Consider the following 15,871-nt stretch of genomic DNA (forward strand, 5'->3'; position numbering starts at 1 on the left):
CAATCTTACAAAAATGTGTTCTGTCATGACTTTTCATTGTGAAAAAGGTGTGTGCTGTACCACTTTCAAATCCACTTTTGTAAAGTAAACATCATAAGCTTTATGCAGACATTTCTTAAACTCTGTCTAATACTGAGAAGCGCCACTCATAAAACAGTCTCCTGGCTTTAGAGATGTTAGGGCCTGTCTGTGTATGTATAGCACTATGACTGAGACAGCCTCAACCGAAAGATGACCATCAGCCAGCCAACTTTAATATCATGTGGTTTCCATCGTATAGTTGCTTGTGATAGAAATATACTAGACATGTTGTCCTACAGACAGTTTTCCGATCTATTTTCCGAGAAAGTTTTCCACAATCTCAGGCCACATGAGGCTTTAACGTGCACACAACACAGCCACACTCCGAGAAGCACCGTCTGGGACACTTTTTCAAAATATCCTGCAAACATGGAGGGCTTGGTTCAACCAAACCTCTGGACAAACAGATCACAAAGGCGACCACGGACATCATGCAAAGTCTGGCCAATGAATACGCCATTATAAGTGTATTTTCTTTGATTTATTTAGGACAAGTTCCTTCCTCTACGATGACCAGACACCAAAACATCAGGAGAAACCAGAGGTCTTGGTTATGTCCTGTGAGATAAAAGTATAGTTTTTTGCAACTAAGAATGCACTCAGGTATTTGTTTTTGCAGTGAGTCACCATTGGTACACGCTTAACAGCCTGCCGCTAGTTAGATTGAACAATAATCATGACAATAGCAAAAAACACTATATTCTACAATAACACACATTCTTTCTATCACTTTAGTTCAGACTCAGCAGGCACAGTTTATTTTAGACATCCACAGTTGTGAACAGAGCTGTTTCTGACACCAGCGAGTGTCAGCTCCGACAGCCACCCCAGGCCTCTAAATCACAGAACGCCAGCCTCAGCCCTGGCCTCAGAGTGGTAGGAAGCATGTGCAGAGCCATGGTTGGTTTCCTGTGACAGTGGGAGAGCATATACTACAGTAGAAGGGAGATATGTAAATAATGTTGCCTCCGGGTTCACTTTTTGGCACCCATAATTTTGGACCATCTTGGCTGGCCTCAGACACAAGAACACTTGTTTTGTCTCCCCAAGACCCATTATGGCATCTAGTTTAGCATCCATTTTGGAGTGCAGTGTGACAGTGTCTACTCTCAGCTTCCTGTCTGTAGCTTTCCTTATATTTTAAGGCAGGAATTTAGTCTGATTTTCAACTTTTGGACAGGACTGTTTATTTTACAATAGACACACAGTTTATTTTATCTGGTAACAGTACATAATTTGTTCCATAACCTGTTGACATTCTTCGTTCAGGCCCCTATTTCACACTTTGACACATTTTTCAAGTTTTTTTGTAAAATAGCTGACATTATTCCATGCAGACAGTGCAACCTGCAATTTACAGGGTCTTGATGTCTTAGATTAGTGATTGTGCTTAAATACAGGACTCAACCACCAACACTTATGTGCTGAACTTTGATACCCTTAAATGATTCTACAAGAAGCATATACTCTTTTCTCCCATTGCCTCAGTAAGACCCAGGGAATTATTCAAGTAAAGCCAGGAAACATGGCAGGGAATCCAAAGCCACATCTAAAAGAAAGTATTTGTTCACAACATAATGAAGGTATATGGAAAGTTAATTCCCCATTTAAGTTCTCTGGTGTGAACCTTTGTTCAACCTAAGCTAATTAAAATAAGAGTGTCTTCTGAAAGAGTCAGAAATTCCCTTTCTGTACAGCAACATTGTGGTTTTATGTATCCAGATGGGTTACCAATGTCATCTGTAGCATTACACTTAGACACACAACAACCAGATAGTTCAGAAACTTTAATCTACACATTATTAATTTACACAGAAAACTTCTGTGAGACATACAGGCAAATGTATGGCGCTAGCTATGCATTTGTGGGTGTGCCGATTTACGTTTCAACCTCTGTTTCCATGAACGCCACTCTTCAGCACTGCTACACTTCCTTCTCGGAAAGAGGAGGGTTGCTTTGGGGACCCTGTAATTTTGCCACCAACCAGTCACAAGGGCTCCCACCAACCCTAGCATCCATGAGGCTCAAAGTACCTCTTAGTGGTCCATTGAGTTTATTGAACAGCTTAAATCAGTATCCCAGACATGATGGTGTATCTTTAGCCTTAGCTTAGCTCACGTGCTGGGTTAGGGTTAGGTCTCTATTACATCAACCAACAATTATGTCCTTTCTCTGGGTGTGGGAGAGGGCACAGGGGGGAAACCAGAAATATCAGTTTCCTGGGCACAAGAGGGCACACAAAAAAAGACAAAATGGGAAACCTTTTCTTTGGACACTCATCATCCCACACGTTGTAACCAGTTTACCATCAGCTCTGCTTCTCTCTCTCGGGGGGACAACAGGGAAGGCCTACTGAGGGCTGAGTGTGTTGTATGGCCTTACAAACAAGAACAGGCTGACCAGGGATCCCCTCAGGATGGTGGTTGTAGAACTCTAAGGTCAGGAGAGAAGTGGCCCTGCCATGACGTCTTCCTCTTCCTCCACTCTGGCTCCTCCCACCCTGGCTCCTCCCATCTGAACTGTGCTCAGGGCTGAGAAAAGGTGATAAACACACTCTCAGCACAAATACACTATGTCACACACACATTTGATACACATTTGATGTAGGCAGAAGAATAAGAAACCCAATGCCCTCAACCCTCTCTTTATGACATGGAACAATTTATTAAACTGTTTTCATAATTTGATATATTGTCAGTTAAAGGGTCTGTGACACTCACACACAAAGTGACAAGTGAGTTTAATACGTGTGGATTTTACAGTGTTTGGTATTAGACTATATAATATCTACGTCATCGACTTTCTATTCTAATGTGGTTGCCACAATCCCTAATGGTTATTACAATGGAGGCAGGGCAGCCACATCAAACTATTGCGGGAGTGTTATGGGTTGAGCAGGCATACAGGGAAGAAACAGCCAGCCACGTACTTTCATTTGGTCCTTTAACAGTCAACTCCAACCCCAAGAAACACAACAGTTAGGGCTTCACACATGCAGTCCATGGAGTGTGGCAAAACGTTGTGAATGCACAAAAACCAAGCAAATGACACTGTTAATTTGCTCACCTAATACCAAGGTACACAGCTGTTCTAAGACATGCATTGAGTTTAATTCCCTCAGCACATGCCGAGATGCAAATTAAAGCTGTTTTTTTTTCTTAATCTTTCTCCTACAAATGTGTGGTTTGAACTGTTAAAAAAAACACATAAATAAACTGGAATTATCTGAACCTAGAAACTCATAAAATAGTTACTCCACCCTCCATTGCTCTGTCATTTAGCTAAGACTGACTGGAGCTGGGACATGGAGTCTCTCTTGTGGCGTGTGAACACAAATAGAATCAAATGATAGAGCTGTAGATTGAGCATATCACTATACAGTAGGTGGCATAGGAAACACATGCTGTGTTGGCGGGAGTGGCGGCTCGCTTCCTTTGTGTACGCCAGCCAAGAAAGTTCACATTCAGAACTTTGCTTGTATACAACCTTACTTGTCAAAAGAAAACAATCCGATTGCTAACCCTGGATGGCTATGATGTCTAGCTGTCAACCTGTTCATGGAGAAAAATGCAAATGAAGTTACAGTAATTTTCATTTGATAGGGACAACATGTTCAAACAATGCTTGTCAACCATGAATGATTATTTCACTGTAAACCAGGGCAAGGTAGCACTTTGGAAAATGACAGTTAATTTGGTCTAATTCTAAAATTGGAAAGGTTCAAACAAGTCCCATGTTCTTGGAATGTTTAATTATACCCTTGAGTAAAGGAAACTTTCTGGCTAGCATGATGGTGAAATCTCTCCACACAATCCTGCTAAATCCTCAGATTTCTACCATCCCTCCTTGCATCCATATCATCAACGATACAAATAGACAGAAAAACACTCAACTGAATTGGCACACAGGAAAATGCAAGCAGGAAATCCTACATAAATGGCCTTCCCTTGAGAAAAAAAAGGGAGGCGATCTGTGTATTGACTACCCTACACATCGTTTATGGCAGCCTGTGTTAAAACGTATGATTATTTGGGTGTATGCATTTCCTATGTGGCCTGGGTGAAATTGAGAAATTACAGCTGGAGGAACCCAAAGTAAGCACAGCAAGGTGGAGAGTGAGGGAGGATGGGGACAGTAATAGGCTACTGGGGGGTATCGCTGATTGAGGAAATACTACATCATGACAGTCAGAGGCTGTAATTGTAGGAATCAGGCCTGAAACCTCTGATGATGTATATTCACAGAGAACTCCAAAAATAACAAAAGGTCACCACAGTATCCAATGCCACTTCCCAGCACTCCTGAGAATAACCCCAGTAGAACCTGCTCTCTGGTGTTCAAGCTGGAGTATTGCAGCTCAGTGTTCTTTCACCACACTGGTCTTGCATTCACTGGGCTGCAGATAGAAACAGTTTCAACACAAATGCCTTTTCCAGTGGCTCTTTATATATCTTTATGAGCTGTTTCTAGGGTGAAGCATTTACAAAAATATAAACTGACTATAAACTGTTAAGCCTGAAATAGTGTGCAAAATCAAAGCTAAGTATACTTGACCAAACAGGCAAGCTGACCAAACAGATTCTCAGATATGTTCAACACAGTAGAAATATTTAACCTAATGGTTAGGTGCTGTACATACAAATTCTGAATGTCAAATTAATAATACCAAATCTATAAATTAAATGGTTTTCAAGTGGTAGCTAAAGTTGTATTCATCACCAACCCTGCCGCTACAGCAACATTGCCCCAGAGTGTTGCATGTTCACCTGATGGAGGGAAGGGGATGGAGGGGGCCCAGACGGTCAGAAGAGGTGAAGAACATATCAAACACAGACCAACTGGGGCAGATGTAAATATGGAGATGTCCAGTCTCCTGTCCTCAATGCCACCTTTGTGAGAAGGTGGGTTCCACTAAAAGGGCAACTAGAAACAAGGGCTGTTTTCATATTTGTTTTGACTATGGAGGTGGGAATATTTGTGGATTTTCTGCACTGTGCAATAAATTGCTTACATTTTAGGTTATATTGAAAAAAATATGGCGCTCAGAGGGTACAATGTTTATTAAGGCTGGGGGCAGTTATGGAAGAAGTTATATACTAACAAGTCTAAAAGTGAATCTAATTCTTATGTCAAAGTCAATTTTAAACTTTCTTAAAATGTCAATACCTGATCTTAATTCTTTTATTGTAGAAGAACTTTCAAGAACTCCTAATCCCATCTATCTTCAAGAAATATTCCTAGGCAGATCACTCTGATGTGACATGCCTACACTGGGCAGATCTGCCTTCTAATTACAGCTCTGCTCTGAGGAGGGAGGTACTTGTGTGGTGGGGGCTTTTTTAATGATGCAAGGGGCAGATATGGTATAAATACCAACATCATTGTACTGGGAGGCAGCAGATCCTCAGACGTGCTCCCAGCCTACGGATATACAGCAGCAGTGGAAGCACACTGGTGCTGAAGAGAATTATTTTCCCCTCTTTCTGGAACCCCCTGGATACAGGTACGTCTGTGAGTTTCTTTCCCTCTCTACCCTCTCCATCCCTGGGGTAGTGATCCCAGAGAAGCCCTGGTGAGAAGCTCCCATCAGGGCTGCATGGTCTGGAGTTCAGATTAGGGGTCTTTGGGACTGCAGGCCGGGTAGCCTGGGTGCTGGAAGCTCCTGAGAACACAGTTGGATCTAGAGATCCAGGATGCTGTACATTGCTATAAAGTTTATTTATGGGAGATTTTAGTATTTATCATTGTGCAGGTTTGGGTCTTGAATCGGGATAAAGGGCTTGGACAGTTTGATTTTGTTTCTATATCGTTTTAGTGAATCCATGCTTACGTCCCAGTTTGAAAGTTCACATCCCTGTTTGTCTTATGTCTACACAAAAGACCAGGAGTCCTGAGCATCTTTATTTTCTCCTCTCACAGCTTTCACCTCTGAAAATGGTTATCAGAGTAGCAAGCCTGATCCTCCTCCTGGTGGCCTTGACGGCCGCCCACGGTGAGAGATATGTGGTGAAGAAGGTGATGAAGGCCCCTCAGTACCAGCCCTACTCTGTCAAGAGCCACGGTAAGAAGCTGCACTCTGGTCTACAATAATAAGGGCATTTTAGTGATATTTGAATTCGGTTTGGATTCTACAATTTGTGCAAGTTTTTTGGGTATGATATGTGTGAAACAACAGGATCATGTTCATCATAATAGACTGTAGCCGTCAGAAGTTCAGACTGAACCTATGGAAAAGGGGCCTCATACAATCATCATACTCTTCTGCAATTGAAACCAAAATCTAATCTGCAGTCAATTCCCCAAATGCCCCATGTGAGATAGTGACATGTCAAAGTTGCTGCTTACCTGGAGGGGTCCAACGAAGGATCATGTCCTCTTACTCTAGGGTTCAAACACTTCTGACAACCAACCTGCTTGGCTTTCTGGCAGCTGTACTTTGAAACATGAGCTCCCACTTGCTAAGGAGCTATCCAGAGCTCTAATTGGCTACAGGGTTGTAAATCCTTGTCCAATGGGTTTGTTTCCCAGAAGTGACCATTTGTACACAAGCCTTCCTATTGCTTTGTACACAGCTGCTGCCTGCTTTGTTTGTAGTTTCCCACGGAGGGCGCTAGTTTTCATTTTGACCTGTGTAGATTATTGTCTCACATTATAAACAGTTTACAGATTTGTTTGTATATCATGGGACACACCTTCTATGATTGATAGATTCACACTTTCTGGTTTATCTGACTCTCTGGCACTTTAATTCTGATAGTTTTATTAAAATGGACATTACATTTAGTCTGACTGCTTAGAATTAGCAAGGTCTGGTAGCATTGCTTAGAGGTTTCTGTGCCACATTGTAGCTGTTTTTATGTTTCAATGCAAAAAGATTTTGCTATGTAAAACAAACATGTTCACATTTATCTTATTGTCCTCAATCTGTCAAGAGATTTTGACCAATTTGGTTCGCAAGCAGGACCACAACCTGAACATAATGCAGTCTTGACTATGGATAACTAGGCATTTGTGCAGTCAAAGGCAATGATCCTCTCCTGACATTAACTCATATCTAAAAGTCTAAATCTAAAGCTTTCTTATTTCAAAATACTCCATCAGCCCTTCTGCCTTTCATTTAATTATGTATAGTTTGAAACTGACAATTACAGTTCAGTCACCCTGCAATGTGGTTTGTTTGGGTGTGCCTAGCCATGCTCGAAGTAAAAACATCTGTTTGATGAATCTAAACTGGAACCCTATGGCTGATGGGAAAGAGTTGCTTTTTGAGTTGCTCTGGGCCGTGTTACCACATAAAGGCAGCACGTAAAATGCTCAAGACTTAAGTCCTCAAGACTGACAACTGGTGTTTTAGTATGCTCCCTCTTATAAAGTATATATATTTTGTTAAATGTCCACATTGGATATTTTAGTTATCCCATTTCCTTGGATCTGCAGGTCATTTTCAGTAACAGTGGAGCAAAATATATTTAGGTTGTACAGGGTTAAAAGTTCATTGTGGACTTACATTTTTTGATTTTAGTATTAATGCAGTACAAAATACAATAGGGTAAATATCACTTAAGAACATACTTGCATAAATGTAAATGTACTTCCAACATAAATTGTGTAGTTCAAATTACAAAGTAATTTTATTGCAGTTTTACAGTAGGGGCAAGTAACTTCAACATTACTTGCAAGCAATAGTTAAAGTTAAGTTAAGTGACAAGGGACTACAAGTATTACTTGTACTCTAGTATTACTAGAGTGTTAATGAACAGGTAAAAAGCAATGTAATGTAATACCGTTGTTTTCTGTAGCAATTATTTTAAACCTTGATATTATACTAGTCCCTTTATTTCTCTCTTAAAATAGTAATTGGTCCTTTGAAAATTGGCTAAAATGTACAAATAAAGAAAATGCTAGCTTAAGTAAACAATACCATGTAAGCATGTACCATGTAAGATTCTGTTACAGTATAATATATATTTACATGTTCCTAGCCACACATAAGTGCATAAACACATTGACCACTTATAAAAAGACAAATCAGTTGCTTCCAGTAGAATTTCACTCTTTCACTTAAGGTGTGCAGACAAGGTCCATTGAACTGACAATAACACATTTTCACATGCAAATATCATTCTCACAATGTCACAACAGTCTGAATGAGGATTTGTCCTACATGTCTCAACAGTGGTGTCCGTGGCTGGTGAGCCTGGTGCCCCAGGTGAGCCTGGACCAGAGGGCCCTGCTGGCCCACCTGGCCCCGCAGGTGAGAACGCAGTTGGCATGCCTGGACCCTCTGGACCCTCTGGACCCCCTGGACCTGCTGGCCTCACTGTACCTGGGAAACCTGGTTCTCCTGGTGGGCCAGGCAAACCTGGTGTCCCTGGAGCCAATGGAGAGAAAGGTGATACAGGAGCTCCTGGTCTTCAGGGACCCAGGGGAATGCCTGGATCCTCTGGAAGCCCCGGACCCGCTGGCCTCTCCTCCTCAGGCAAGCCTGGGCCTCATGGTCTTCCAGGAGCAAATGGACAAAGAGGGGAGACAGGTCTGAAAGGACATCCAGGTGTTCCTGGTCTGCCAGGGGCTAAAGGAGATACAGGTGTGGGCTTTGCTGGGCCACAGGGAGCGACAGGACCCACAGGACCAATGGGCCCATCCGGAGAGCCAGGTCAGCCAGGAGTTGGAAAGCCGGGAAGGGCAGGTGTGCCGGGTGAGCCAGGCAAGTCAGGTAGCCCAGGTGTTGATGGTGCACCAGGTGCCACGGGACCCATGGGCCCTAAGGGTCACCCTGGCGCCCCAGGTGTTGGTGTGTCAGGTAAACCAGGTGAGAATGGAGCCCCAGGCCTGCCTGGCGCAGTCGGCCCTAAGGGTCATCAAGGAGCTCCAGGTGCCACTGGTGCCCCCGGCATCGCTGGATATGGCAAGCCAGGTGCTCCAGGAGTGAAAGGAGATAGAGGAGCAACAGGTAGCCCAGGTGCTACAGGTGTGAAGGGAGAGTCAGGTGCGATGGGACACACCGGGGCCACAGGTGCTACTGGAGCCAGCGGTCCCGTTGGGGCTCAGGGTGTTAGAGGTTTCACAGGTGATTCTGGCCCCATGGGTCCTAAAGGTGACACAGGTGCAGGGGGACCCCAGGGACCCAAGGGATACAAGGGAGATCAGGGAGCACAGGGCTTCCCAGGCAAGCAAGGTTATCCAGGGGCAACAGGCCCAGCTGGCCCCACAGGAGCCACCGGAGCTCCAGGTAACAAGGGAGACACTGGACACACAGGGGCCACTGGGGCCCCAGGTGTCTCAGGACCCGCCGGGCCTAAAGGCCTTCCCGGGCATGCAGGTGAACCAGGTGCTTCTGGACTCGATGGAGCCCCAGGTCCCAGAGGACCTGCTGGGGCTTCCGGTGCCGTTGGTGCACCTGGCCTTAAGGGACACCCAGGTCTCCCTGGAGCATCTGGCCCAGCTGGTCTGGCCGCCAAGGGCATCCCCGGACCACAGGGTCCCCCTGGTCTGCCTGGTGCTGATGGTCGGGATGGTGGTATGGGCCCTGCTGGACCCCCAGGCCCACCTGGTGCCCCTGGTGAGGTGGTCTTTGAGAAGAGCATGGGCATGGGTGAGGTCCTTGTCCCAGCTCTGGTCAAAACCCCCATGTCTGCTTTCACCGTCTCTCTGGCCACCCCTTACCCTGCATCTGGAACCCCCATTAAGTTTGACCAAGTAGTGTACAATGCAGAGGCCCACTATGACACCGAGACCGGCCTGTTCACTTGCCAGGTCCCCGGAATCTATTACTTCTCCTACACCATCCACGTGAACGGAGCTCACGCTCTGGTGGCCCTGTACAAGAACGGCCAGCCTGTCATGTTCAGCTATGATGAGTACAACAAGGGCTTCCTGGACCAGATGTCCGGCAGCGCTGTCCTCCTTCTGGATGAGCAGGACACAGTCTACCTGCAGATCCCCGACGATGAGGCCAATGGCGTCTTTGCCGCTGAGAATGTCCACTGCTCTTTCTCTGGGTTCCTTATTGCTTCGACGTGATACGGTGCTAGCCCAAGCCACACAACTCAATCTGCGAGCTATTTCTCAAACAAGTAAACTCCCTGTTATTTTTCCTCAGCCAAACAGCCAAGACAGGTAGTTCACTCTCTTATTTGAGGAATAGAAGCATCTCGACTTGAAAAATCAAAGAAATGGGTGCTAAGAGGAAGGAAATAATTTATGCAAACAGGTTATCAGGGACAGGGAGGTTATCAGCCAAATCCAAGTTTTCTCTTTTGGAAACAGCATGTGAAACTGAGGTGTTATGTTGTGTCCTGAAAATTTCTCCTTCTTTTTTTTACTGATTACAGTTGGTGATCCTTTTTTATGTATGTCTGTCTGTTTTTTGTACAACCTTGTTCTTTGGTGACCAATAATCTTATTAAAGTACATGATGACTTTCTGTGCACCATGTTGTATCTGACTTCCTTGTGTATGTGACTTGAATATTGTGAAATCATAATGGTCAAATTGACCATTTGAAATACTACAACATACAGCACACCAACAAAATACTGTTGTACAAATACAAACTGTTCACCACCAACATTGTTATATCCCTTAAGAATCATTAAGTTGTATAAAGAGTAATGATCAAAATAAAAAACTTCTTACAGAAATAGTTTGTTTCAGTGGCACTTTATTAGTATCCTTTCATAACCACTATGTTCTCCTACAACAACAAAAAGATTTATGATAATCACTTTTTTAAACATGTTACAATGATATCAAATCTTACTAGCCAACCTCAAACCACACTTTTTAGACTTGCCTGAAAGTCGATATTGCTATTAGAATATATATTCCTGTCACATACAGACAGTGAACCAGGCTTCACAGATGTACATCTCCTCAAGCTAGCCCTAGTTCTGCTGGTGGCGGACACAGTTTACATAACTTCTTCAAATAGTTGGTGAGCCGGGGCGTCGGAGGGAGTATTCCTTGGCAGGAATCTCTTCCCTGGTTCAAAGAGGGGGTGGTTAGGTGATGCACAAGACAGACTGAACAGAGGACTCACTGGTAAGAGGAGGCCTGGTCCTGGTAGGCACAAACAATCTTCTTAGAGGTCTGGCATGTAGACAGAGGCTTCTGGTCAGGGGCACAGAGGTGGCATTGAGGTGGGGCAGGACAGGAGGATGGGCAGTGCCACCATCACTTAAGGGAGGTAAAGAGTGGTAGACACCTTGAAACTGGCCCAACAGTAATAATATCCTCCTGCTCTGTTCAATCGTACTAGATGAGCACTGGCACCTCAATAAAAAGGGCACTGTGACCCCATTCTGTTTTCACTGGAGGTATCGAACAGAGGCTTTAATCCAGGAGACATCCATGCGAGACATGTAGCGACACTGAAACAGAGGTTGGCAGCCTGGACACCGCAAGCCTCAAGATCCTGTCCAAAACCCCTGGTCCAGAGAGCAGGAAGAGGAATATTACACGTAAAACACACCCTTTTTGTGGTGGCTGGATATTTCAGTGAACAGGGTTAATCTAGGAGCAAATAGCTGGTTTAAACTAGACGCTGGTGCAGTTGTGGGTGACTGAAACACCCAGGAGTGGCGTCTACTGCCATCTCGCGCAAACGTAAAAAACATCTGGGGGTTTTATGAGGTTTGGAGGTTGTGTCAAGCACAACTGTTCATTTGAATGAATTTAGCAGTTGTTTAGGTCAAGAAATTACTTAATGGAATTTAGAGGTTACATGTTTGGTCTTGTCACTATTCAAACAATCAATAGTTTTGGCTCCTAAACATTGAATTGTCTACTGCAGTTGGGAAACCCATTGAGAAACTATTTTTAAGCAATGTCGGTGTCCACAGGAGGGTGCTGCAAATTAGAAGAAAACCGATATACTCTGGTGTGACCAGAATTGCCTAAATAAACGCATAGTGCAGTCAGGTTACAAAATAGCAAACAGACATCCAGCCTGCATTATTCCTTTATTCATTCACAGTGCTCACAGAAAAATGGAACACCTTAAGAAGAGAAATCTTACTACCATTTGTAGGCAAAGTTACATTCCATCTCAAATTCAAATAGGGTGAAGCTTCATTATTTACAAAAGATGATGGTGTTCAGGAAATTGTACTGGCTATTTTCCTTCTTAAATCACCAGTTTGCTTTTTGTTGTTAAGTCATCAAAATTCACAATTTCAAACTTTTTTTGTTGCAAGTTATCACAGCTTGATGCAAAATGTTTAAAACATCTTCCAAATTTATTAATTCTTACCAAAACAAAAAGAAAATAAATCAATGTGGTGGTAAACAGGAAACTTCATTTACAACAAGCGGTTAAAAACTTTAGGTACATCTCATGAAGGTCCTAAACCAGTAATATCAAAGTCTATACAACGTGCATTACTACAGTTTTGAAATGGTGAAATCTAATGAAATGAGCATCTATGTTTTTTGTTTTTTTTTTACATTAAATCTAAAAACTATGTCATTCAGGAATGGTTTTGCTGCCACAGGGGCAATGATAAGGAATTGTAAACAATGTGGTGAACTGCACACTGACAACATCTAGATTGGTTGTAGGACTTCCCTTTGAATCTTGATGTGTCACTCTTGCAGTCTCAGCTACATCCAATTGCCCAACACCAAATACTTCATTTTAAATATGACAACTTCCAACTTCAATACAGTTAGTTATATGGTTACGTGTAAAACAAATACTTACTCACATCCACACATGAAACACACTCACTCACACAATCACATATGCAAAAAAACAGTGATGGAGCATGCCTTCTCTACAAATGCCCTGTCCTTCACTGCAGTTGACTTGGCAGCCATTTATGGATGAAATGGATAGAAAACAGTAAACACCGACAACAAATTAACAAAAGAAATATCCCTGGTTTTAGACAAGTCCTCTCATTCCTTCAAAACAAACAAACGGGTTCTTTGACTCTCTCCATTCTGGCGTCTCGTTCTGTGCACTGTGCAGGATCACTCGCTGGAGGCTGGGGCCGCCTCCCCGCCGGCTGCTGACTCGGGCTCTGCGGGTGAAGGCTCCGTCGGCTTCTCCCCAGCAGCGGCCTCTCCCTTCACCTCTTCTGCAGCTTTGGGCTCCTCGGCCTTGGCCTCCTCAGCATGGGCCTCCTTGGCGGCCTCCTCCCCGGCCTCAGTGGGCTTGGCCTCCTCCTCCTCGGCGGCCGCGGTCTCCTCCGTCGCTTTCCCCTCCTCGGCAGGAGCGGCCTCTCCGTCCTCGTTCCCCTCCTCGGATTCCTTCTTGCCCTTCTTGAAGGAGAAGCCGCTCAGCTTGAAGGAGGGCTTCTTGAAAGAGAAGCGCTTCTTCTTCTGCTTGGCCTCGTCACTGGTGCCTGCAGCCTCCTCCTCCTGCTTGGCCTCCCCGTTGGTGGCGGCCGCAGCTGGCTCCTTCTCCCCCTCCGCAGCTTCTACCTTGTCTGCTGCCTCTTTGGGCGTCTCCTCAGTAGGGGAGCTGCCGTTGGCCTGGACCTCAGCTTTGTTTGTTTCCTCTGTAGGAGAGGCATCTCCATTTGTTTTCGCATGTCCATTCTCCTGAAGGGGACAAATATATAGTTAAAAGAATGGATTTGATTCCACCTTTTACCTCCATAAATGCATCTCATGGACCACCAGAAGGTACAAAAGAAATGTTGTGACTTGAAAAGCTAGTTCTTTGAGAGCAACTCCTACAGTTCTTACTTGAGCCATTGTGTCTAATACAATAGTGGCTGTTCATTGGCACTAACCCCTGTAAGAATGGTTCAACAATGCACTTTCGGACCTAGACCATCTGCTGTGGGCCTACCAAGTATGCACTATTTGTATGTTGTTTCTGCTAAATATATGAATGAAAATGCAAAAAGAAACCACAATGAAACCTCTGGATAAGCTTGTCGAAATTTGAAGACAAGAGTACCACCTGCACAAGCAGCAAGTATATGGCATGCCTTTTTTTGCATATGTCTGGTGGCAGCCAATAAGAAATGTCCTTAAAGTGTGGCAACATCTGTTACTAGGAGAATAAGGACCGATCATTCTGGGGCCTAGCCCCCCGACTACACTTTACAACTAGCAACCACTAGGTGTCGCTGTGGCCTTCCAATAAATGCATAATAATCACGGTACGTGCGCCGGAATTCGGGATGATTTAAATGGCCTTGTCTCTTCAATTTAACTAAGCCTCTAAAACAACAAGTTAACGTAAAAATGACAACGGTGCCAAATATGCCATTTAAAACGTTACCTTTAGGAAACCATTGACCCAGCCAACTCTAGCGAATATCATTGCGAGTAATATTGCAATTGACCGAATTGATCAAGCAAACTATGGCCAGCTTGGCCTGCTTTGTCGTCGCCCCCCCCCCCCCCCCCATCCTCCCCGATTATCTGTGTATTATTTTCGATCAATTTACTGGTCTTTGAATGGGGAAAGAGAGCATGGCAATCTTGCAACAAAGGTGTGGTAACTTGATTAAAATGGTCATGCACGTTGAGTGGCAAGTCTAGACATTTCAGCGTTAATTACTGAAGTTGTCTTGTCTAGTATTCATGCTTCCTCCAAAAAACACAGGTTACACAATGTAACAAAAACATCTAGGCATCGCCACACACAAAAAGAAATGTTTGGTATGTACCAAACGTTGCAATGCCGTTACTTGATCTTCTCTCCCAAGAGAGAAAACTACCGACTAAATTAGGCACTAGAATCCACAATCCTTACATTTACAAAAAAAATCTGGATATTTTTAACATGCCAATTGTTTAGGATGAAAGGGTGCCGAATATAGCTTTTTCCAAAATGGATACATGTGGCCACTTTCCCTGAATACCGGCGATCATTGGGATGCGCTCAATTGCGCAGGAGCTCGCCATTGGCGCAACACTTTGCCAAATTTTTAGACAAAGACTTATGAATCACCAAATTATTTGCAAATATTTAAGTACCTGTCCGTTTGTCTTGGCTGCAACTGCCGCTTCTTCTGCTGGTTTATCCGCAGCGGTTTCTTCTTTCGCACCGGTTTTGGAGATTTGTGCTCCCATGCTTCTAGCCCAACAAAGAAACCCAAACGATCAAATGAATGAACAAAGACCGCAAGCTTCCTTCCAAAATTCTAGTGAGATCTTGAACTCTCCCTTTGTTAAAAGCTTAGGACGCAACTTCGAGCCAGTAGCACCCCACTTGAAATATACAGAGAGCAAAAAAGCCGCAAGATTTAATTCAAGGAACAAAAAATCTTCCAATTTATTCCCCGAAGAGAATTTGAAAATGGAGAAATTGCCCCTGCTGCAAATGAGATGCGGAGTACAACGCCCAAGTCCACTGATGAATGGGCATTCCAGGGTATGACGACACAGCAATCCTGGTTCGACCAATGAGAAGTCTTTAAAAAGTAGAGGGTGGGGAGGTTCATGGAGGGCGATGTTAAATTAGACAATGGAGGAAAAATACAACTTGTTTTTATTCACACATTAATCAGTGTCACACAGTAAACAGCCAATCTGTTTTCTTAAACCATTTTCTTCACACAAAATTGTATATTTGCTCCAGGCAGCTACTAAGCAATCTCAGAAATGACTAAATCCTATCAATAGATTTGTTGTTGGTCAACTAATTAGGAGGTTTGTCAGAATACATTCATTTCTCGTTCTGTGTAAGGCAACAACAATTTTAAAGAGTTTGAACGTCGTTGTTGCGACTGTCGGGTTTAACTCATTCAAGATTGTGCTCATTGCTACTAGACACAGGGTAAGATTTTGATCATTTATCTTTCTGTCAGCTAGAAAGTAACTGCT

At 43.8% G+C, this 15,871-nt stretch overlaps 2 protein-coding genes and 1 long non-coding RNA gene across 5 annotated transcripts; 1 reads left to right on the top strand and 2 right to left on the bottom strand.

Annotated features, from left to right (window-relative positions):
* Positions 1–1,917: 1,917 nt before the first annotated feature.
* LOC124465085 lies at positions 1,918–8,251 on the bottom strand. The gene is made up of 3 exons (XR_006955781.1): positions 6,428–8,251; positions 3,574–3,633; positions 1,918–2,613 (listed from the first exon to the last, which is right to left on the bottom strand). It is a non-coding gene; the product is annotated as an uncharacterized LOC124465085 (long non-coding RNA).
* On the top strand, positions 5,461–10,514 carry col10a1a (collagen, type X, alpha 1a). Of its 2 annotated transcripts, none has more exons than XM_047016970.1 (3): positions 5,461–5,593; positions 6,002–6,143; positions 8,259–10,514. In XM_047016970.1, the coding sequence occupies exons 2-3, from the start codon at positions 6,017–6,019 to the stop codon at positions 10,103–10,105; spliced, it is 1,974 nt and encodes a 657-aa protein (XP_046872926.1). In that variant the 5' UTR covers positions 5,461–5,593; positions 6,002–6,016; the 3' UTR covers positions 10,106–10,514. The 2 variants fall into 2 exon arrangements, with proteins under 2 accessions (XP_046872926.1, XP_046872925.1); XM_047016969.1 differs by having other exon boundaries at positions 5,461–5,585.
* Positions 10,515–12,032: 1,518 nt separating this feature from the next.
* On the bottom strand, positions 12,033–15,390 carry marcksb (myristoylated alanine-rich protein kinase C substrate b). Of its 2 annotated transcripts, none has more exons than XM_047015250.1 (2): positions 15,023–15,390; positions 12,033–13,627 (listed from the first exon to the last, which is right to left on the bottom strand). In XM_047015250.1, exons 1-2 carry the CDS (start codon positions 15,116–15,118, stop codon positions 13,058–13,060), a joined length of 666 nt encoding a protein of 221 aa, XP_046871206.1. In that variant the 5' UTR covers positions 15,119–15,390; the 3' UTR covers positions 12,033–13,057. The 2 variants fall into 2 exon arrangements, with proteins under 2 accessions (XP_046871206.1, XP_046871197.1); XM_047015241.1 differs by having other exon boundaries at positions 12,033–13,630.
* Positions 15,391–15,871: the final 481 nt, after the last annotated feature.

Source organism: Hypomesus transpacificus, chromosome 3 (assembly GCF_021917145.1).
Source record: "Hypomesus transpacificus isolate Combined female chromosome 3, fHypTra1, whole genome shotgun sequence".
In the NCBI taxonomy this organism is placed as follows: Eukaryota; Metazoa; Chordata; class Actinopteri; order Osmeriformes; family Osmeridae; genus Hypomesus; species Hypomesus transpacificus.

What these genes read in the sequence shown, in the direction of transcription:
- col10a1a (XM_047016970.1), top strand. Translation starts at nt 6,017, where the DNA reads ATGGTTATCAGAGTAGCAAGCCTGATCCTCCTCCTGGTGGCCTTGACG. An exon ending in CTACTCTGTCAAGAGCCACG is followed by an intron (nt 6,144 to 8,258) that starts GTAAGAAGCTGC and finishes ATGTCTCAACAG; the next exon opens with TGGTGTCCGTGGCTGGTGAG.
- marcksb (XM_047015241.1), bottom strand. Translation starts at nt 15,118, where the DNA reads ATGGGAGCACAAATCTCCAAAACCGGTGCGAAAGAAGAAACCGCTGCG. An exon ending in CAGCCAAGACAAACGGACAG is followed by an intron (nt 13,631 to 15,022) that starts GTACTTAAATAT and finishes TGTCCCCTTCAG; the next exon opens with GAGAATGGACATGCGAAAAC.